This window comes from Misgurnus anguillicaudatus, chromosome 14 (assembly GCF_027580225.2).
Source record: "Misgurnus anguillicaudatus chromosome 14, ASM2758022v2, whole genome shotgun sequence".
NCBI lineage: Eukaryota > Metazoa > Chordata > Actinopteri > Cypriniformes > Cobitidae > Misgurnus > Misgurnus anguillicaudatus.
In genome coordinates this window covers 18,131,013-18,154,697 of record NC_073350.2, presented here as the reverse complement: position 1 = coordinate 18,154,697, position 23,685 = coordinate 18,131,013, and the positions used below count along the sequence as shown (strand labels likewise).

At 39.3% G+C, this 23,685-nt stretch overlaps 1 protein-coding gene across 11 annotated transcripts in view; it reads right to left on the bottom strand.

Annotated features, from left to right (window-relative positions):
* Nucleotides 1–23,685, bottom strand: part of magi1b (membrane associated guanylate kinase, WW and PDZ domain containing 1b) — a 168,528-nt gene that overhangs the window by 7,576 nt on the left and 137,267 nt on the right. For 8 of the 11 annotated variants that reach the window (XM_055183955.2, XM_055183964.2, XM_055183963.2 and 5 more), the window contains 8 exons: nucleotides 20,397–20,428; nucleotides 16,572–16,815; nucleotides 13,336–13,427; nucleotides 11,740–11,932; nucleotides 9,673–9,975; nucleotides 5,769–5,972; nucleotides 203–296; nucleotides 28–118 (listed from right to left, as the gene is read on the bottom strand). In XM_055183955.2, coding sequence (XP_055039930.2) covers nucleotides 28–118; nucleotides 203–296; nucleotides 5,769–5,972; nucleotides 9,673–9,975; nucleotides 11,740–11,932; nucleotides 13,336–13,427; nucleotides 16,572–16,815; nucleotides 20,397–20,428 — 1,253 coding nt within the window. The remainder of the gene's footprint in view (nucleotides 1–27; nucleotides 119–202; nucleotides 297–5,768; nucleotides 5,973–9,672; nucleotides 9,976–11,739; nucleotides 11,933–13,335; nucleotides 13,428–16,571; nucleotides 16,816–20,396; nucleotides 20,429–23,685) is intronic. The other 3 variants (XM_055183962.2, XM_055183959.2, XM_055183957.2) reach the window with 3 other exon arrangements.

Sequence of the window (23,685 nt, the reverse complement as noted above, 5' to 3'; positions counted from 1 at the left end):
TAATGAGCGCTCTGTGCAATGACATACCTGATTCGAAGGTTGCGTTTGTGGGCCCGGAGGAGGCAGAGCTTGTGGAGCTTTGAACTCATAAGACTCCTGTTTTGGTTTAGTGTTGTTTCTGGGGAAAAAACATGTATTTGTTATTTAATGTGCATTTACGACAAAGTCAATAAAGACTTTATTTAATGGTGTTGGTTTGTACCTTGGCTCAGGTGCAGATTGCTGCTGAGGTGTGTGTGTGGTAGTTATGGTTGCTATCTTCTCAGCATTGGTCAGCAGTGATGCATTGGAGGACTCTGTGTAAGAACAACAGAAATGTTAAGGAAGATAAAGAGAGTTTTACTTTCATGACGCACCATTACCCATGATGCATCAGCAGCGCGTTCCCGTAAAGTGGGCCCAGTGGAGCAAGTATCAGAGGGCCGTTTTCTATTCAACAAAACATTAGTGCACTGTACAGGCACACTCCAGCAGGGCAGTAGGAAGAACTGTACATTTGTCATGCTGTCGGAAACGGTGCCTGTGGCTTTTGTCTTACATATCACTATAATATAGCCCAGTGACCTAAAATCGTCCTATGGCTTACACCCAATTTCCCACATGTATCCGTAATCACAAATCACTAGCTACCCTCTCGCTATCAATTAAGCTTGAGTTCAAAAATACTTCACCCAGAACTGTAAATCCGATTATTTCTCACTCTGCAAGGATCAAACCCATATGACTTCCTTTCTTCCGTGGAATATAAAAGTATACAGTGACCAGGGGCTGTCAATCTCCAAAAAGTGTGAGTACGTGAGCCCTTTAACTCATTCCCCACCAACCTTTTTTTTAAGTTGTTGGTTAGCATTTTTTTATGAGTTTCACAAAATGCCTTCAAGGAAAATTTTCTTCTATAGACGGTTTCATCGGACGCATGTGCGGTGACGCGATTACTAACTGGTCCGAACATTACTTCCGGTTTGAGTTTTTTTTAATGGTCTGACTAGTTGCTAAACTTAACTCTTGAACAAATACCTTTTCGAAATTTCCTAGGTAATCTACGTGTTGTTTATTTTGCTTGTTATATAAATAAACTACTGTAAAAGGACTTTGTTGTTATTTATTTTTTAGCAGAGTTTACCAGAAGTTGTATGTTGACCAAAAAAGCCATTTATGTTGTTACTGCTGAAACCATCTATAAATATATAAACATACAAATATATTTGAAAATGAAAGAACAGACAATCTGCTTTTAAACAAACAAAACTGAAAAAAGTTTCATCCGATCTTCATTGGGTAGGTTTCTTCAAAAATACTACATTTTGAACAAAAAGCTGAAAAAGTAGCATTTTTGTAAAGACATTTTCTTAGAGATGAGATTTAGAATGAAGATCAAAACATACATGGAGTTTACAATGTTGTTGAATTAGCTGATGCTTCAGTTTTTTATAAATTGGGTAAGAGCGGCATCTAGTGGATAATAGCTGAATCATAGATCACCGTAAAAACTTGTCAGGGAAGCGTCATTGGCAGGGAATTTTTTTCTCTTAATTGACCAGATAACTCAATGGCGGGGAAAAAGTAAAATTCTAATTCTTTTGTTTGGCTGTCATGAGCCTCTTTCACACAGTTATTCCGGTAAATGACCATTCATTTTTTCAGAAGGAATTTACCAGTAAATACAAAAATGTGCTGTTCACACACGCAGTGACGTTCCGTCTTTTTACCAGTAAGACATCATTCACACATCAGCATCATATAAATACCATTAAATTCGGTGAGAAACGGAAGTTACCTGTGGCGCACTGCGAGCTCAGTGTTGTATTTGTAAACAATCCACATTGTTCATATCCACAGTCCGTATTTTGTTGTTTTCTCGTCTGTGGTAAACGCTGACGGTGCAAAGTTGCTCTTGACCAAACAACATTGCATTAAGCGGGTCAAAACCGAAACTGCGTCTTAAACAACAGTATTGTTTGCACATTAGGCTTCACAGAAAGTGTGCGAAGGACGTGGGCAATTCGGCAAATAGATGGTAAGCTGTTTTAAACAACTTTGGTGAAGAAATGTGGACGTGAACTTCAAGTGTGCTCGACTTTTAAGCAGCATGTGTGTGGAAACGTCCGTAAACAGTGCGGGGGTAAACCCGTCATCTGTATTAAAACGTTATGATTGGCCCGAAGCTGTCAGCGCGGTCTGACGTCGTCCGTTCTAAATGCCGGTAATCTTTAATTAAATTAAATTACTGGTAATGTTACAACCTCTCTTACTGGTAAATTGTCAGCACTGATTTACCAGAAAGGTTCTGTTCACACATGACCTGTTAACTGCAATTTACCAAAATACTGTATGTGTGAAAGGGACTAATGTTGTGGGTTAGTTGTGGTGTGGACTGCTGCTCTTTTAAATTTATGATTATGTGGATTTTTAGCGGCAACTAGCAGTAAAATTGCAACCGACCTCGATTTCGAAACGCAATCAGAAGCTAAGGTAGCTGCCACAGGACAAACATGTCATCATCTGAGACAACTTAAAGACACACTATGCAGTTATTTTACCTTAATATAACAGCTTCAAAGTTATTTCGGAACCGCCTCTGACCAATTTCGCGAGAATCACGACTTGCTTTACGGCAACGACGTCACACACGTTAGGCTTGTTCAACTTCGTGCGGCGCTGCAAGAACCGACCACCGGATGACGTCAAAGTACCGCGAGAATGATCCGATACGGCACTTTGACGCCATCTGGCTGTCGGTTCTTGCAGCGCCGCATGAAGTCAATCAAGCCTATAACAACAACTGCATGCGCCAATTTGAGACGTGAGGCTAAACGATTTAAAAGTTAAGAATGCGCGTTCGGAAGAGAGTAGGAAAAGGAAAAGAGAATCTGACCGCGTTAGGAATCGGACATTTCCTGGTCATTATCTTCGGAGGTGTACTAGAGTAGGAGTGGGAAATTACGACAGTTGCAAGTATTCTCCAGTGACTCTAGGGGTTGCTGTTTGACAAAAACGCCGAAAATGCATAGAGCGCCTTTAAGGACGAAATGCGCTCTGTAGATCAGTTTGTCCATTTAGGGCTACTGTAGAAACAGGACAGCGACTTCTATGCGGTGAATGTAGATAAAACGACTCATGATAAGGTAATAAAAACAATACAGTTCATTATGTAAGGTCTTTATACACCACTGATAATATAGTTATGTATATCAGATTGCATTTCTGTCAAGAGATCCTTCTATTTATGTGAGGAACAGACAAAAGCGTTATTATTTATTGAAGATCCACCGTAGCTCCCAAATCTCATTACTGATTGTGCCTATTTAAACATATCCCATCAAGCAGTATCACATCAGATAACACCAAAAAACAGCACAGGATCTCAAGAGACTTGTAACCATCACGACACAGACTGAACATTTTTCTGAAAATCCGCTTTTGTGTTCCACAGAGGAAATAAAGTCATTCGGGTTTGCAATGACATGATGGTGAGTAAATGAGGACAAATTCTTTATTATATCTCTTTAATTGATCTCGGATCATTCACTTTGATTACATTGCGAATCAAAATGCGAGCTTCTATTGGTTGTGATCAAGCAGCTTTAAATCCATCCTACTGGACAGACACTGTGGGGGAAAGAGGAGACTTTGATGAACGCACAGCTATGAATCCCACTATCTTAAAATAGCCTTTCCCCATCGCTCTGACAACAGACCTTATGCTGTCTCTCTCTCTCTCTGATCTTGTTTTTCTCCTCTTTTTTTTCGCTGAGATGTCCAGAATGCATCAATTATACATCATGCATACATAAATTAAACACAAAAAGAGGAACCATTTCAGTAACAGCAGTTGTGCAGTGTTCCCAGACACTAAACACAAACCCACAATCTAAACACAAACAGACGTATAACACCCACATTCTGTCAATTTTGGATATTTCTGCGGTGTGCCAAAGCTCTCCTCATCTCTGAAGCAGCACCCACCGGTGTACACCTGGTGTATATGGTATCATACATTACAGCTGAGCTGAGCTCTCTCATTACTGCATGCTGCCTTCTCTCCAAACAGTAAGACTTAGTGCAGAAACACTGACACGCTGACAGATGCATGCAAGCATATACACGTCACTGATCCCTGCACTGTTACTCCAATGCTGTTGAATCTACAGAGCTACAGCAAGAAATCACATTTTACCAGAGATGCGAGCTTGCTGAATTAAATGTGATAACAGGGCCGGGTACAACTAAGGCTGAAGTATAGTACATTTTTATGCCTACGTGACGGTCCGCGTACAGTACGCAATTTTTCATCATCAGAAGAGTGCGCACGTACTGTAAGTGTACCGCCTTATTTTTATATATAATTTTGCATATAATTTTGTACGTTTATGCCGTGCATGCACCTACAAGAGATTGTAGTATGTAGCCCAGAAGATGCGTTGCATTTTGTCAAAATGAGCGTGACTGCTCATCCGAGGGGTGCACATTCAAAATAAGTGTTCGGCGTATCGTGTGTTGCTTGCGTTTTCAAAATATGTGTTTGTTGCATCATGTGAACCATGTGCATCACGTGTTTTGTCAAAATAAGTGCCTGCTGCACACGCGTCAAAACCGTTTATGATAAAACAGACGCTCATGTTCACAAAATACACACAAGACACTCCTTAAACAATAAACTCTGATTACGCATGAGATTATACGAGTATCTGGCAAACGCGAGCATCTCTTTTTTCATAAACCCTTTAGACGCGTCTGCAGCAGGCACTTAATTTGACAAAACACGTGATGCACACACACGCACTCACACATATTTTAAAAAAAAGGAACCACACACGACAGGCTACATACATGTTGTGACGAACTTCGCATCGTGCGCCCGTGAAAAAAGAAGTCACCGGCCGCCACTGCTACATCCTCGTGTAGGCGCATATGCATGGTTTCAAAAATCCGGTGGTGCACGTACAATACTCTCACTTATGGACCCTCACGTATGCGTAACAAATGGATCATACATTAAAGCAACACTAAAGAGTTTTTGCTCTTTGCTCCCCCTACAGGTTGGAAGTGGAAATGTCCATTACCATTGTTGTAAATAATTTAGCCTACTGCAGCAAAGCTGGCTCTGATTGGATTGTAGATCCCGTAAAGCAAGTTTTTGTAGTTTTCACTCGAACTACAGGACCGCGACCCGACGGTTGGAAACTTCTTTAGTGCGGTTTTGGCCGACAGAGGGCTGCAAAGCTGTTTCGAGTGGATGAACGACTGAAACTTTTTTGGAAGCGTTATTTTAAAACTCTTTGGTGTTGCTTTAAATCACAAAAATATGACTTTCATAGACTGAGTCACATATAATTACAGGTAGAGTTGATATAATATTTTAATAAAAACAAACTGAGGTGTAAAAACAGAATTCAGTAGGAAACAATGCACCATACCAGACTGTTTATATTATGTTTGATTTGGCTGGTGTGCCATCTGCTATTATTATTATTACACCAGCACATAATGAATGCATTCTACCTCTAAGGTTATAAATGCTGTTATATATATATATATAAAGACGCCTGTGAGCGCGTTGAGCATTGCACGCTGCGCCGATGCCCCCGCAGGTTCCTGTTTATTATTTCTATGCTAATAATGCTGAACGTACTGTCTACATTATTACTCGTGAGAGCAGTATGCTATTGCGCACACCCACGTGCACCAACATGTTCTCATATCACATTATAAAGCTATGCTGGTTGAGTTTAAATAAAGAGAGAGAGAGAGAAACCAATCTCACTGACCATCTCCCGGAATGATCCGCAGAGTCACTGTGTTCCCGGCCTCCTTGATCAGGTTGACGATATCCGAGTGGGACTTATTGGTGATGGAGCATCCGTTTACAGCCAGGATCCGGTCTCCAACTTTCAGCTTCCCGCAGCGGTCAGCTGGACTTCCTTCGATGATTCGACCTATTTTATGAGGCATTGCCACACATGCGTTTCCAGCTTTTTGATTGAGCATTGTAATTAAGATGATTTTCATTTTTGTTTGATTGGTCGTGGTTTTTGGTGGGGATGGAGAGAGAAGAGAGAGAAAGGAAGAAGAGAATTTATAGGAGTTAATACACCAAGCCACCCAGCCGAAGTGCCAAAAATTTCATAGGCTGCCCACAGATTGTGCCCTGCAAGCAAAACACTTGTGACAGACAAAAGCATGTTACTGAATAGAGAGCAAAGGTACTTTATGTGGTGCAACGGCAAGAACTGACACAGGGAGTCTGCTGAATCTGAAAGGTATCTGAGTGCAAGATCACCCCATGTGCCTCAATTCTTGTATTCAGAGTATAATCTCTACTGGTTTTAAATAATTCATTACACTTTTAAGTCAAAGTTCTCTCTGTGAATGGCATTGTGCTGTAACTCATCCTGTGTGATGAATTATGAAATACTGTTAGATAATGTTGTGATTGTTCAGAATCGCTTATGTAAGCCATTTCAGCCCAACATCCACCATTTTGTAAACTTTAACTAAGCCCTCTTCTCCAAAACGCCACCCCAAAAAGGCTTTTCAGTAAACCTGATGTCAGAAATACTAGACACTTACACAGTTAGAAATATATGTACAAAAAAGGGGCAAAACTGTACCTTTTCTGTCAATGGGGTGGTACCCTCAAAGTTTCATTTTGTAGATTTATGGGTATACAACACATTGAAATGTTGTACCTTTTGGGGTACAATATTATACCCTAAAGGGGGTCGCACACCGGACGACCAGCTCAGTGCGGCGCCGTTCTAAATAAAAAAATAAATCGAACACATTGTTTTCTATGAGTATAGGCACACCGGCGCCGATAGGTGGCGCCTGTCCGCGGCGAGCAGCTTTGAATCAGGAAGTTGCTCAAATCCCTGATGCGCCACAGAGTGCCACTCACATAGTTTAACATTAAATAACATTATATTTGTCGCAAATCATTAACGATTAACATTGGCTGCTAACGTATATTTAGCATCTTGAAATAGACGCTATCTGACTAAGATCGTGCTATTTAATGTGCACTTCCGGTTAACAATACCTCCGAGTTGTCCTAGACATGACTCGGTGTCCGGTGTGCGACCCCCTTAAGGACCTATAATTGTGTACTTTAACCCTTTACCTGGCACAACCCTTTTTGAGTGGGGGGTTAAAGGTGATGTAGCCCTTCAAATTAACATAACTCTGGCTTTTTTGCCTAGAAGCCTAATTTTGGTCTTGTTTTAAAGAAGACACTTTTTTTTAGAAGACAAGTTTGTTACTGAAGTGTCTGTAATAATGTATAAAAAAAAATAATGCATTATAGTATTATTTTATACATAAAATTATCACAATTTGTGTTGGTTTGCGACGAGGTTTGCTACATACTATTGTCACAAATTATTAAATAACAGTCAATGCATTATTATTACTGCTAAAAAGTTTTAAAATATGAAAACTACATTTAGACCTTTCTAATTATATAGTTTGTCGTGATAGATTAACATTTACATGAAAAATATTGAAGTAAACTCGGGTGTCTCGCTCATGGGACAGGGCCAGTTAACGGGTATAAGGAACAATTTTGTACCAGTTTGTACGGGTGATTTCAATGTTAAGTCAATGTGATGAGGTGTTTGGCGCGGCGCAGATGAGGCGTTTGGCGCGGATGAGGTGTTTGGCTCAGCGTGGTAGATGCAATTCTGCCTCATTTGCGCGTCTAGTTCAATTGAGCGTCTGGCGCGGTGCAGCCCCGCCCGGAGTCACTCATTCAACGTGAAGGAACGCTTGATATTGTCCGTGAGCAGTCACCCGGAGCTATACGACACAAGTTCTTATTTCTATTGAGACAGGAATAAAAAGGACATCGCTTGGAAGAGTGTCAGTGAGGACATTGGGCAACCTGGTAAGTTGTTGTAAATACATTTCACTTTTGAGTCACGTGACTTTTATCGACCCGCGCCGTTTATTTTCCCCCTATAGTAAGGTGACCAAATACAAACATCAGCCATCTTGGAAACATACAACCGCATACACCTGCCCCTCCCACAAAAAGCAGATTTTGCCTCTGATGAACGTCAAATGCTTGCTTTTTCCGCACGTCTACTTAACTCTAGATGCGTGAATGCATTTAAACTGTTTAAGCGGCAAACTAAGCGTGGTAGACGTGATTTTGACGTCTCAAACGCGGTTGGTGTAAACGCAGCATTAGGGTACCACCTCAGCAACAGAAAAGGTACAGTTTTATACTTTTTTCCTGACAGTGTATGTCTGGCTGTTTTATTTAGTTTAAAAAGCATGAGATGATCCTTGCCATTGTTTTTTTTTAGGCTGTCTAACTGATCTGTAGGAACATTTTATGTTAGGTATTCAGCAATGCTTATGACAAAAGAGGGCTATCTTCAAAAAAAATCTCATTGTAATTGGGCTTCTTATCTAATAATAAATGCTTTTATTCTTTGTAACGTCATTTACATTTATGCATTAGCAAACGCTTTTAAGTGACGTACAGCACATTCATACATATATTTGATCGGTATTTCTATATATTTGATCAGTAATCCTAGAACCTAATGCACTGCAAATGCAATGCTCTAACACTTATCTATCTCACTAGGGGTGTTAATGTTGTTAATACGACTATAAAATATTAATTTAACTTGCCATGCCTGTTACTGTCACAGCAGGTTATGTGCTGTTTAAACATAATGACTGAAACTGTACTGTTGACTGTTTATATGTTCTTGTTCTCCATCATCTCTGTGACTCTTGCACAGTAGTTAAAGTATTTAATCACTGTAGTTAACCAGAACCAAGCACAGCTCCCCTGCTTTTATTCCTCCCAAACAAGGATCTGTCATTTCTCTCCTCACTCATCATCACTACACACCGAATAAAACTCCCACATGCAGTAATGACTGCGTCTGCTGGATCCAGCGCACGCTTGCGTGACGGCTGCCAACGGCGCTATTGTGACTTAAAAGTGTAAGATCTGTCTGATGAACAGAGAATGCAAACATGCCGTGTCATTCTTAGTTTCCTTCTTCTCTAACTTGATTTCTCTATCAATTACAACTGTTAGAAATATGATGATGAAAATATCAGCCGTGTCAAGAGCGATTTATCTTTGTCTGATTAGAATAAGACACGGGGAGATTTGGATGAACCAACTTTAAAGACTAAATACTGTTACTTGCCATGTTATATAACCAAGATGTATGTTGTTTGGTTTGGGGAAGAACAGTAGAAACACCCAATCCAGAGAGAAATGATAAACGATTGTGGTATAGATATCAACCCTTAGTTTAGCCAGACATTGTGATTTGCTTTTTACTACAAGAAACTGCAGGATAAGCATAAGGAGGATATGCAGAAGAACCCACACCCACCAAAATTTTAAAAACGCTCCCAGAATAACCCAAATCTCTCACTTCTTACCGTTTTTTTATAAAATAGGAGACAATATGTCACCCTGGACCACAAAGCCAATCATAAGTCGCATGGGTCACATATAAGGACATGCAAATTGCAATGATTTGATTTGTCAAATAAGCAAATTTCTAATTGATGCGACAAACTTCAATTTGTTAATCCGTTGCGGATTTCAACTCATTTCCTTTTATTAACTGAACCAACTAAAGACCAACTCTATTCATCATTTCAATATATCCGAATGGTTAATCTAATTGATCTTACCAAAAGTGGTGCCTGCTTCAGGCCTCGACACCGACGAAACAATGACGAATCCGAATCCTTCATTTTCTCCGCGTTGGATCTCCACATCATAGGGCTGGATGGCGTTGGGAACCACCGTATTGTTGCTACCTCCTCCGCCTCCACTGCCTATGCCGCTGGTGGAGCCTGATCCTGAGCTCACCGTGTTGAGGGAGTTCTGGCTGCCCTGCGGCGTGCGCTTCTCTTCGGTTAGAGATGGGGCCTGTGTACTGCTGTGGTGAGATGAGGCTGGGGAAGGAGGCATCTCACCATCCACCTTAGCCACTGAGGAGGAAAAGGTCAAAGGAGGGTCAGGAAAGAGATTTATGATCTAAATGTCAAGGAGCACTTAAGGATTGCCTTGTCATCAAGGTTGACAGACAAAGCAATCATGTTTATGACCTTTGCTCCAAACATGCTTCCGAATTGCTGAAGTGGGGTCACTTCAGCTTTTTAAACTGAGGTAGGCTTGGCTGTTTTTCATTATCTTCAAACACAGTGTCTGATGTATGTTTCCAGGGACAAGATATTGGTACACGATACACAATACGTTTAAGATTCAATATACAGCTATCTAGAGAGATTTTACTGTGGGTGGGGCTATGCACTGACTGGTTTTTATAATGGTTAGGTTTGGACTTTATGTAAAAACTTAATAAATAAATTCTGCCTGATAGGAATAAATAACATTACCACAAAATCCATTATCATTTAGAAATGTATCAGTCATTATAAAAGAGACTGGAGAAACTGGGGTAAGCTATCACATGCATCTCAGTAACTATAATTCTAGCAATATCAAAACAATGCTTAAAGGGACATTCCACTTTTTAAAAAATTGCTAATTTTCCCTCTCCCCTAGAGTTAAACATTTATTTCTTACCATTTTGGAATCCATTCTTCCAATCTCCGGGTCTGGCGCTAGCACTTTTAGCATAATCATTGAATCTGATTAGACCATTAGCATCATGCTAAAAAATAACCAAAGAGTTTTAATATTTTTCCTATTTAAAACTTGACTCTTCTGTAGTAACATTGTGTACTAAGAACAACGGAAAAGCGGTTTTCTAGGCAGATATGGCTAGGAACTATACTCTCATTCTGGCGTAATAATCAAGGACTATGCTGCTGTAACATGGCTGCAGCAGGCGTAGTGATATTATGCACTGCCCAAAAATAGTCCCCTTGGTAACTTTCAATAGCAGGGGACTATTTACGGGCACTGTGTAATATCGGTGAACGTGATTTTACCAAGTAGGATGTGATCCTGGGTCAATACCATTGTCGGTCCTGGATCAACATTTTCATTAACCAATCAGATTGCAGGATTAGGATTAGTGTGTATGTTAGATTTAGGTTTAGGATTGGGTTGGGGCTTTTTAAGAAATACTCCTCAAACTATTATTTCACACTAATTTGAGGGTTTAAAAATGGTTAGGGTTTGAGTTAAGGGTAGGTTGGGGTATCTTTGTTAAAACGTTGATCCAGGATCATCAAAAAATGTTGATCCAGGATCACATCTTAGTTGGTGAAATCACGGCGACCGTGTAATATCTTTGTGCCTGCTGCAGCCATGTTACGGCAGCAAAGTCCTTGATTATTATGCCAGAATGAGAGTATAGTTCTTAGCCATATCTGCCTAGAAAATCGCAACTTTTAATTTTCCGTCGGTCTTAGTACACAATGTCACTACAGAGGAGTCAAGTTTTAAATAGGAAAAAATATTGAAACTCTTTGGTTACTTTTCAGCGCAATGCTAATGGTCTAATCAGATTCAATGAATTATGCTAAGCTATGCTAAAAGTGATACCGCTAGACCGATCAGCTGAATGGATTCCAAAATGGTAAAAATCAAATGTTTAACCCTACCATGAGAAATATTCACTGGAGTAAAATGTGTTACAACTAGCTCCTCCGCAATTCAAAAACACAAAAGTTCAACAAGTGTCATTCTAATCTGAAATGAATTAAATATCGTTAATGTATAAAAATAATAAATGATTCATTGCAACACTGACAGAAAAGCTTATTTGGACTTGAAATACGTACATCCATATCCAGTCTTGCGTCTCACGGTCAGGTTAACGTGACCCTGTTTAGCGGCTTGCTGCATGAGTTGAACGACCAGCTGATGGGATTTTCCCACCACAGCCGTCCCATCCACACAGATTAGCTCGTCGCCCGATCGCAGACGCCCATCTTCATCGGCAGCTCCGTATTTCACGATGTGGCCGATATATATCTGTGCAAAATTCGATGTGAAGAAAAAGATTGAGTTGTTTTCAAAAATATCTCAGTCAACAAAAACAAAAAGAGGTTCAAAAACCCTAAGCAGACAGCATGCGGTCCAGCTTCACAGAAAGACTCAAATTCCTGTGTTTATATTGAATCTAATGGTTGTGAGGTTTTCTGCAACCGGTGAAATCGGTCTTCTATCTTCTCCACCAGCCAAGCAAAGTCTGATCAGTTCAAAGATGTAACTTAGCCTCATTAAAAGGATGAACTGGTGATATTTTCTGACTGATTGAGGCTTTACAGCACAGATCAAAGCCTGTGTCAACCCACGCGTGCACACACACACCGCCGATGCTTTTACTGGACACAGGTTTGGCCAGAAACTCAGTGTGCTCATTTTACATGGAAAGGGGTATCATGATCAAGCTGTGAAAAATGACGCCAAAGAAACTCTGCCAAACTTAGACGATTACGTTTGGAACAGCTTCAAAACGCTCTATATTTGTTTTTTTGTGGTTTTGAAGCTTTTGCTATTGTCAAACAGTATCAGTGTATTTGGGCACAAGCTTCATGAAAAGATAAACATCTGTCTGGCACGATATCGAATTAATAGTAGTAAATCATCTTTTGCATTAAAGCTGTGCGTGCATTAAACATCCATTTGCTTTTATTAATAACGTCATGATTTTAGGATAGTACTTAAAAGAATGTATTAGATAAAGTGTATATTTTAATCAACATTATTGCTTTCACTACTTGTTTCTCAATTATTGTGAGGTCAAAAAGCTGCATGAATAATAACTAGAAGAATTAGCAAGATGCGTTTTTACAAATAGCTTTAAAGGGCACATATTATGCCCATTTTACAAGATGTAATATCTCAGGTGTGCCTAGAATGTGTCCGTGTCCAAAATGCCCCTATTTGGGTGGGAGCAAAAATGTATATGCAAATGAGCTACTCACTCCCTTACCAACAGACAATGAGCGCTTTTGCTTAAAAATAGATCTGATTCCTTTGAATACAGTTTGAGACAATAGCATCTTTAGCCGCATTAGCATTATAGCATGCTAACAAGCACATTTAGAAAAGCTTTTGGGTAAAATAAACCAGTCAGTCAGTGGCCGTGGGTGGGGCTTTGTTTTTGTGATGTCACATTAACAAAAGAATAAAAAAGCATGTCTAAGGAGACTGCTTTGGTTTAATGGGAATTTAAAAGAAAGTAGTTAGTGGATTTTTGTCATTGTAGGGTTGATATGTTCACACACTGCCAACACACATTTGTGTCCAAACACCTTGTTAAAGTGGACAAGACATCACATAGCACGGAATGAATGAAAAAAACCTGTAATAAATAGCGATAAATGAACACTAATACAATACTGTAAAAACAAAAATTGCTTTTCACTCACCGGCTCGCCTGGTTCATTCCCTCCCAGGATCCTAAATCCAAAGCCGGTATCTTTTCTCCACAGGAAAATATCCTGTTCCTGGTAATCAGGTACTGAAAAGGAGAATTAGCCCAAGGCCATGGTCAATTCACCTGCAGAATGACGCACGTTCCTAACGTTCCTGCAGTTTCTCACAATGGATGCTAGTTCAAGGAGGCAGAACTGCTAACAATTTCACTTTACTGTAGCTGCACCCGCCTTTCACACACATATAGATATTATTTCAAACTAGTTCACACCTCGACCATTTATATGGCTTTATATAATATAATAAAGATGTAATATAATGACAACCATGGTCAAATAAATTTGTTCTGCACAATTTGATGAACATATTCCATCTGGGAAAGTGACACATATGCTTAAATCTAGATTACAGATCAAGCAACGTGGACGATGAAATCTAGACGTCTTTGAAGCAGCTGTGCCCTTGAGTCTATAACCACCGTTTGAGTGCTATCTTCACCACAGCACTTCCATGTCAAATCAGCCGGGATGAGAAACAGCAGAGGCTCCCCCCTCTCTTTCAGATTTCAAGCCCTGCAGACATCAGCAATCTGTCAGGTTTTACATTATTGACCCTGTAGCTCTCCAGTGCATGATGTTCTGTCGAGGGACTTTATGCCTGTTAAGTAAGAAAGAGCTGGAAACTGGAAATTTGATGTAGGCTTTTATTGGAGATTACTTTTAAAGGAATGGTTCATCTAAAAATGCTATCATTTACTTTTTTTAACACACAGTAGGTTTAGGAGTGATGCTGTTTTTTCACCAATTAAAGGGACACTCAACTTGAAAATATTCTCATTTTCCAGCTCCCCCAGAGTCAAACACTTGACCTCCACCATTCCGGAATCCATTCAGCCGATCTCCGGGTCCGGCGCCACCACCTCCAGCATAGCCCAGCACAATCCACCGAATCTGACCAGACCACCAGCATGATGCCAAAAAATAAACAAAGAGTTTTGATATTTTCCTAACCAAAACCTGACTCCTCTGTAGCTACATTGTGTAGTCCCCTGCTATTGAAAATAACCAAGAGGACTATTTTCGGGTAGGGCATATCACTACGCCTGCTGCAGCCATGTTACAGCAGCAAAGTCCTTGATTATTACGCTGGAATGAGAGTATAGTTCCTAGCCATATCTGACTAGAAAATCACAGCTTTTAATTTTCCGTCGGTCTTAGTACACGATGTTACTACAGAAGAGTCAAGTTTTAAATAGGAAAAATATCGTAACTCTTTGGGGGTTTTTAGCGCGATGCCAATGGTCCAATCAGATTCAATGGACCATGCCAAGCCACGCAAAAACTGGTACCGCCAGACCCAGAGATCGACCAAAGGGACCCCAGAACTGCAAAAATCAAATGTTTAACTCCAGGGGAGCTGGAAAATGAGCACACTTTCCCTTTAAAATGAATAACGGGTGATAGCAGTCAGGTTTCAAAAATGACAGAGAACACAAAAGCAATTCATACCAATTGTGTCCAAGTCATCTAAAGTTTACAAAAGCTTTGCTGGTTTCAATTATAAGTGAACATTGAATTAAGTTTACAAAGAAATTAAGTGAAGAAAAGAAACATTTTCGGGTGTACTTTTCCTTTAAAAAGCTCAAACTATTGTCCAGCTGGAACAGCTTGCGGACACGAGAATCTCCGTCTCCAGTCTAACCAGCCAGAAAACAGTCTCCAGCAATTTACAGTACTGTAACAGAGACAGGAAGTAGCATGGCTCCAGCACCATACAAAATGGCTCCTGCAAAGGCAGATCAAGTACGGGCAATTTTCCCACATTGTTCGATCTCCATTAGGGAGCAAGAATGATTGTGGCCGAGTCTGCAAATTGTGCATTATGGACCAACAGTACCTTTAACTTACATTCATTTGTGTTAAAGCCTCTCAGAGCTACTTGGCCAGTGCTCGGGGCTGACCTCAAATGAGTGCGTGCTGGACTAAATGTCCTCGAGCTGCACCACCAACGCAGCGATCTATCAAACGTCATTAGTTTACCTTTCAATTCGCTCAAGGACTGTAAATGCAACCATCTGCCCAAAGCAAACATCGGCTGATCTTGGAAACCTTGCGCTTTGTGGAAATGACACCAGGTAAACAAGCCCATAATGGAGCTGGTTTGGCATGCACATCCTGTGCCACCTGGGCGAAGGTAACCATCACACAATTCTCAGACGTTAGTAAAATGTTCCCCAACAAAAATACGGTGCTCCATTTCACTCTAACAAAACAGCCGAAAGAATTTCCCATTAATTAGCTCTCTGCACTGACACACATGAAAGCGGGATCGGATCCACAGTCTTCCTCCTTTACCAATTATACGCACATTTGTCAAAAGATGCATTTTAGAGCGCGCTGGAGCGTGTGAACGTGCTGATGGCAGGGTGGAGCGTAATTGGTCGGAAGTGCCCTCGAAGTTTGCGTCGGTTTCTCGCTCGTGCTGAGCAGAAGAGAGGGAAAAGGCTAATGAATAGCTTTGGAAGTAAGGATGTCGTGTTTGACAAAACACGGCTCGCTGATCACAACAGACCACGGCAGATTCTAACTGACGGCTAATGCTTTACGCTTGTCCTGGACAGATCTTTGAATATTTTACCCAAAAAACACAGCCATGCTTTAAGGGGATTTGATGTGACTTTCTTCTTCCTAGTTTTGCCACGCTTGAAATATATAAACCTCTTAAATGGAATATATGCAGAATTAAGGACACTGTGTATATTTGAGGTCTGATTTATATGCTAAAAATAAATATTTCTGATGTGCAGATTGAGTATTAGAAATTGGTGTCAGCAAGTCATTGATGTTGATATAAAACAACTGACTATAGACCAATCAAATCATATAAATCATAGTTTATACAAATTTGTCCTCTTGAAAAAGTTTGAAAAGTCCAAAACTTTGATCTAAAACACTTTTAAAAATAATGGTGCTACATGATGTCATTGAAGAACCATATTTGGCTAAACTTTCAACATCTGAACCTTTCTGTTAAACAAAATTTTTTATGGCATATCTGGAAAGAACATTTTGTTGCACCTTTACTTTTAAAAGTGTCTAACCAGGTAATCATAATCATATAAGAAATAGAGCCTGTCCCCCCACAAAACCACACCCAATACCAACCATGAAGAACAGAGGTCATTGATTCAATCCCAAAGCACCCTCCACCAGAATCCCATATTACTTACGCCTACTTTCATACATGCTCCTAGACTGAGCCCAGATTTTAAAGGGATCTGGTTTCTTTTGTAGGGTCCCGTCCATCGGGGTGTCCTGCGGCAGGCTCGGCAGAGGCTGGGAAGGAGGAGGTGGGGCGACAGACTCGTTAAGCATGGCCTGAGAGGCGTGGAGGGGAGAGTCGGTGTGAATGCTGCGTTGGCTGGAGACACTGTGCTGGGAACTGCCTTGACTGTCTTTACGTTCCAACTGCTGCTATGAAAAAGAGAAAGCAGAAATAAAGTGATGAGAGAAAATAACATAACAGGCTACCGAAGGTCTTTCACACTATTTTCCCAAAAAGAAATAAGTGTTCAAAAAAAGAGAGTAGGAAAGAAATCTTGACATGTCTGCATCTTTTCAAGTCATGGGTTATAAAAATACATTCAAGTGCTATTTAAGCATTTAAATTATTCCACCCTCCGAAAGTTCAACCTTAAACTTACATAAACGGTTCACTGTGAAGAAAACTCATTATTTACTCATGTTGTTAATGTTGTGGAACATCAGAGGAATGCATGGCAAAATGTTATTGACTTACAGCCTCAGTAACCACATTAACTGTATGGAAAAGCGACATAAGCAGTAAATAATGACAGAATTTTTTTCGGTCATTTTTTTTCTGGGGTAAACGCCTCAACTCCTCGTGATGCATCTTAAAATGCAAGATATTGCTCAAGATTGAATATTCCTGACAAAAGTTTAGGGGGCAAAGCCCCCCTTCAATAAGCTACTTATACAATTATTAATGAAAACGTACAGTTGCCAGTAGGGATGCTCCAATCGGTATTGGCCGATAATGGCATTAAATGACTCGATCGGTTCTCGCTAAGTTTGCCGATCTCATGAACCAATCTTTCTGTTTACTTTTGTCTGAATTAATCTGCAATTAGAGACATTTTTTACGTAGTGCGGGCATTTTTACAACCCGTTGCTCATGTGTGATGTGCAGATTTGAATGTATCTCTTTTTGCCGTTACAGAGATATGCATATTTTTTATGGCGACGCGCTCTGTTTAACAGCCATAGATATATACACTAGATGTCGCCTTGGGGCTCTGAGTATGCGTCAAAACCGCCGCCATCTTTGAACAGGGGTCTTTTCATAGGAAGTATGTAGGTAAAGCTGCTATCTCCGCCTGTACTTCGAATTCATGGACGATGCCGGACTTTTGTGCTGTGTATGGATGTTAGGCCTACTAGCACTATGCATTATGGTTAGAAAAAGTAGATTTTCAAAATTTTAAAACTTAAATTTTTTTCTTGAACCAATGCTAAATACATGCCTGACTGTTGAAACGAACCAAAAGAAAACGAAAAAAATCGCATTCATGACGATTTATGGTGATTTTATTTCCGTTACACCATTGCCTACAATGACGCTGATGCGGGATTCCCCTGTTTCAAGATGGCGGCTCTGTTTGACGCATTCGGTCCAATGAACTGCCGTAGCCAAGGCGACATCTAGTGTACATATCTATGGTCAACAGCGCGACACGTCTTCACATTAGGGTGGCCATTCGTGCCAGTTCCGCCGGACACATCCCGAATATGTTTTCGGGTGCGTTCTCCGGAAGTTGCGCTGGTCGACCTCATACGTCATCAAGGTTTAATATTTCGGGTTCAATTTCAGAAAAGCATCCCTTACATTTCAAGGTAAGAATGAAACTACAATGATTTTATGTCTTAAAATAAATAAATCTTAATTTTTTTATGTATTTTTTAACTGAAATGTTTGAACCTCGATGACGTATGCGGTCGAGCAACGCGACTTGAACCGAAAACATGTTCGGGACTTGTCCGGCAGAACTGGCACGAATGGCCACCCTACTTTACATCCCCATCAAACGGCGTATACAACACATATCTATCACGGACAATTGTATTCTCATGCCAAAAGTTTTATTATTTGCATGCGTTTTAAAGTTTTGACTGTTTAAACTTTTATTTTCCTATTTTCCTTATTTTCCTCTTGTCCGCGTATACTCGCCGCGCGCACACACAGCAGCCTGTCATCAGTGCACGTGAACAGAGCGATCTCTCTCTCTCACATCTTAAAGCTACAGTAACCTAATTCATCTCTCAATAAAATCACTCTCTGCTCTTTACTGAAGAACTGTTATACTTAATAAGAGAGTGTGTATATTTAATTCATACAGTAAAGACTGTGAAGTGTTTTATTTTCATTACTTTTAAGACACATAAACCTTTTTAAAGCAGCACTAAAGAGTTTTTGCTCTTTGCTCCCCCTACAGGTTGGAAGCAGAATTGTCCATTACCACTGTCGTAAATAATTTAGCCTACTGCAGCAAAGCTGGCTCTGGTTGGATTGTAGGTCTGCCGTAAAGCAACTTTTTGTAGTTTTCACTCGAACTACAGGACCGCGAACCGACGGTTGGAAACTTCTTTAGTGTGGTTTTAGCCGATAGAGGGCTGCAAAGCGAATGTGAAAGTGCTGTTCACCCTGTTTCGAGTGAAACTTTTTTGGAAACATTATTTTAAGGTAAAAAACCTCTTTAGTGTTGCTTTAAAGAGATATTAAATATCTCTTTGCAGAATAAATATTTGTTGTGCGTATTTATTTAAGTCTCTATTAAAACAATAATATACGTAATATTACTGCAAGTAATATAACAAAGGCAACATCTGTGGTATAACTTTATCTAGAAAAAAATTTAACACTTACAGTCATCGAAGAGCTTGCATATCAGCTTAAAAACAAATCGGAATCGGTATTGGCCGATCACAAAAAAAGCCTCTCTACACTTCAGTCCACCAATTAAACAAAAAATCGACTCCCTCGCTAGGGTTACTAATTAAATAAGCTAATTTGTGACATAAACCATATAAAATCCTTTGCAGAAAAGGTCAGATTTAGCATCCATTGAAGGAAAACTGTATCATGCTGGGATAACACGGATGATCAGGTCATGGACGATCAACTTCAGTTCACATACACAATACTAGATATTCTGAAATTCATTTTCATTTAAACTTTTTACCTTATTGTTATCCTGATGATTTCATTTGTAACGAAAAATGTATTTATTAAATCAACCGTAAATAAATCATAATTTAATTATAAAATTCCACTGACATTTTAGGCCCATTCTTTTAATTACACATCTGAAAATGTTACACCTCAACACACACACACACACGTCATCCCTTTGCAGCCCAGCATAACCTATGAATCTGATTGTGTTGAATGAATTAAAGCAGACATCCAAAAAGAATCCAACCACAATTCAATAGGATTCAAAACAAAAGCTATTCGAGATAGGATTACCAATAGGCATTAAAGAATCACAAGTATGGACTCCATTTCAACAAAAGTGGCAAAACCCAAGGCTGCCATTTTAACAGATTTAAAACACTGATTATTTCTTCTACTGTCCACAGATGTGCAAAGTGCTCGAACCTTCAATCGAATGCAAGACAAAAGCAAAGCAAGATTAAAGACAAAAACACCTGATTGCTATTCTTGCCCTGAAGCTCCAGCATTGCAAACCTGCTGCTTTCTGTGTTTTGGTAAGTCATTACAGACCCATTACAGGACGCCCATGTGACTAATAAATAAAATCAACCCTGCTCCCGGGGGAGACCTCCCCCTCACACACACACACCGCATGGTTTCACCCTCCGCCAGCAGGGCATTACAGCTCAAAAGCATTTGCATTGAAGTGCATCAGGTTCTCCGCCACAGCGACAACATTACAAAGCCCATCTAAAACCTTTAACTAGACAGATGATCAGCCAAACTAATCAGCATTTAAAAAAGAAACATCTGTACTCACCAGTTTGGGGCTTTTCTTCGCAGGTGCCACCCCTACAGAGAAAGAAAGAGACAAGCGTTAATTGCGGGCACATAAAGATTTCACCTTCCCCACAGGCACAAATCTAAATGCAATCCCAGGACAACTGGATGACAGCAATCAGGACGCGTGGTGCAGCGGCAGCCCCCCTTTCCATCCCTCCCTCGCTTCTTCATTCCGTCACAGAATAAACGATAAAGAGGGCAGCGCCAAGCGCCAGCATCGGACCTCTATCAAAAGCTAAGCGCTCCCCAAAGACCTAAACCTACCGGACGCTGTACGCGAGACGGGAAGAAACGGAGCGACAGACAGACAGACGGATAAACAAATGAGACACAGGAGAAGATAAATAGAGGGGCTTGTGCCCCGACAGGTGCAAAGCTATTACCCATGGAGAAGGAGTCCAAGATACTGAACATTAAATTATAGGCAACGGTCAGTTCCCCTCTTACTGAAACCATTTTCCAGCGCCCCTGCCCCTCGCGATGGTGCTGCCGAAGAATCCTGCATCTAGAGCCAGTCCCCGATTCTCCTGTCTTTTGAGCTTCTTTTCACCCTCTCTCTCTCTCTCTCTCTCTCTCTCTCGTCGATCGCCCTCCCCCTCCTTGCTTCGATGTGCATCACCCTCACTCTCTCGTCTTCATGTGCTCGCTCCTCTCTGTTTCTCTCTCCCTACCGCAAGCGCTCTTGCGCTCGCTTCGCTACCGTATTCCTCCTCCAAATACTGTTTCCCTCCCACTGCTACATGCGTAGATCTGTCATCTTTCCAATGCCTCCATCAAAATAGCTCAATCTGACATGCAAGGCATAAATGATGTATTTTTACGTATATAGAGACAAGGGTGATGTGCAGCTGATCTATTAAATGAAAACTGAAAATAGATAAAAAACAAAAAAGGGTAAGAATTGTGTCTTTTATTTTTTTTCATGCCAGGATCTGTGGAAATGTTCATGTGAAAGACGGTTTGGTTATTAAAAATGAAACTTAAAAAGTTCACTTTTGTATTTGTTTTCAAAACAGGGTTTGTGTGTAAGGTCTGGCAAAAATCCAGACTTAGCATGCCTATTATTTTTATAATATTATTTTATTTTTATTAAACAACTGATAATTCAATGTTTTATACAAACGTTCGATATTTAACTTTATTAAAAAACTGTTAACAATGCCCAAAAAACAGATTTTTGCTTTAAATCCAAAACCAATTGGTCATAACTTTTATGTTATTTCTCAACAATTTTTATTTATTTATTAATTTTTCAGTTTAGCAAAAATATTCACATAAAAAATATAAAAAAAGAGGACAATTTGACTGTTAAATTATTTTCTCGAGTTTCTTTTCCTTCAAACAAAAGGATTTTATTTAACCAAAAATATTAACCATAAAACACACACACATATATATATATAAATATATATAAATTAATAAAGTAGAAACTAAACAGTTAGAAAAAAAATCTAGATCTAGATTAATCTCATACAAAATAAAAGTAATTTTTTGCATAATATATGGGTTTGTGATGTGTGTAAATATTATGAATAGTTAAAGACACACACATACATATATATACATTTAAGAAATGTTTTTTAAATATCGTTTTATATTTTTATATAGTTTAGAATATATAAAAATATAAATCAATATATATATACACATGTAAATGTTTCTGAAATACATACATGAATGTGTGTTTATTTATATATACATAATTTACACACAGCACAAACTCATATGTTATGCAAAAAATTACTAGATTAATCTATGCCCAGCTCTAATATATATATATATATATATATATATATATATATATATATATATATATATATATATATATATATATATATATATATATATATATATATATATATATATATATAAAATAATATATATATATATATATATATATATATATATATAATATTATATATATAATAATATATATATATAATTTTTATAATATTTTTCATATATTATATTTTGATATATAATATTTTTTATATATTTATATTTATTTATTTATTAAAAACTGTTGACTGATTTTCTAGAGTTCCTACGTTCAACGGTTTTAAGTAAATTAAAGATTTAATTTATTTTACCATGGTCCATAAACTGAAAATACATTTTTCATAGTGAATAAATTAAACAGCATTTTATGTAACATTTTGTAACATCAATTATTAGTATCATCTATCTTCTAGTCTTTCTGGCTGTGCTGTTTGCTGTGATGAAAATCATTAAATGATGCTGTATCTATGCGTGTGAATGTGATTGATCCTCTGATTCTAGTCTGGCCTGGAAAAAACTGTTTATTGTGAAGCATTTCCCTTGAGAGCGTCATCTGCGTGCGAGCACGCCTACGGTAACACACATGCGCAATGTCCCGCAAGAAACATTTTCTACTGCAATCATTTTCCAACAAAACTTTCCAGACATCTTCCACCCTCTTATTCAGTTTCTAATTGACCTGCCCATCATCCCGAAGCCCCGCCCCCAACCTGACGCACTTTCTCTCTTATAAATAGCAAATGCTTGCAATCTCCCCCATCCTCTCTCTATCTGACTCCACTTCAAGCTATTACATGTTAAAACTTTCTGCAACGTCACACTCTCTGGTCATGTTTTTATTTTTTTGGGCTTTGAAAGTTGGCTAACAATAGCTTGTTGTGCACTGTCAGGTGGGCGCCCGGGCAAGAGGACAGACCACCATGTAACCAGTAGATTACCAAGTTTGTACTTATATTACAGACATGAGCTGAGATAAGGCATACTGCAAGAAACAGCCTTTTAAAAGCAACATTGATTTATTTATACCACTGAAATTAAGAATAAGTCAAATGTTTTAAAGTAAAAGTCACATTGATTCCACTTAATCTTGATTGATGATGATTCCTCATCTGTCATTTCTGAAATGTTTACCCCGCTCAGAATAAAAAAAGCACTGTGCATGTACACAGACAGACGCACAGCAGCAAAAAAGCAGTTTTTGGTGAGATTAAGAGTGGATCTGCACGGGACTGATGTTATAACCCAGAGAGTGTCTGGAGGTCATTGCTTATAAAAGAGAGATGCCGCCTAATACCCTGTAATCAATCAATCCATTTCACTTTACTGGCCACATAATGGCTTTATCTGAATCCCATAAAGCAGTGCTGCCAGCAGAATGAAAAGCAAACAAAGTGACCAATGCATTAAAACTGGACGACTCTTATTGCGATGGAGCTGCTTAAACTCCGGGAACTGTTTCAAATCCCATAGCTGTGCACTTTGAGGTA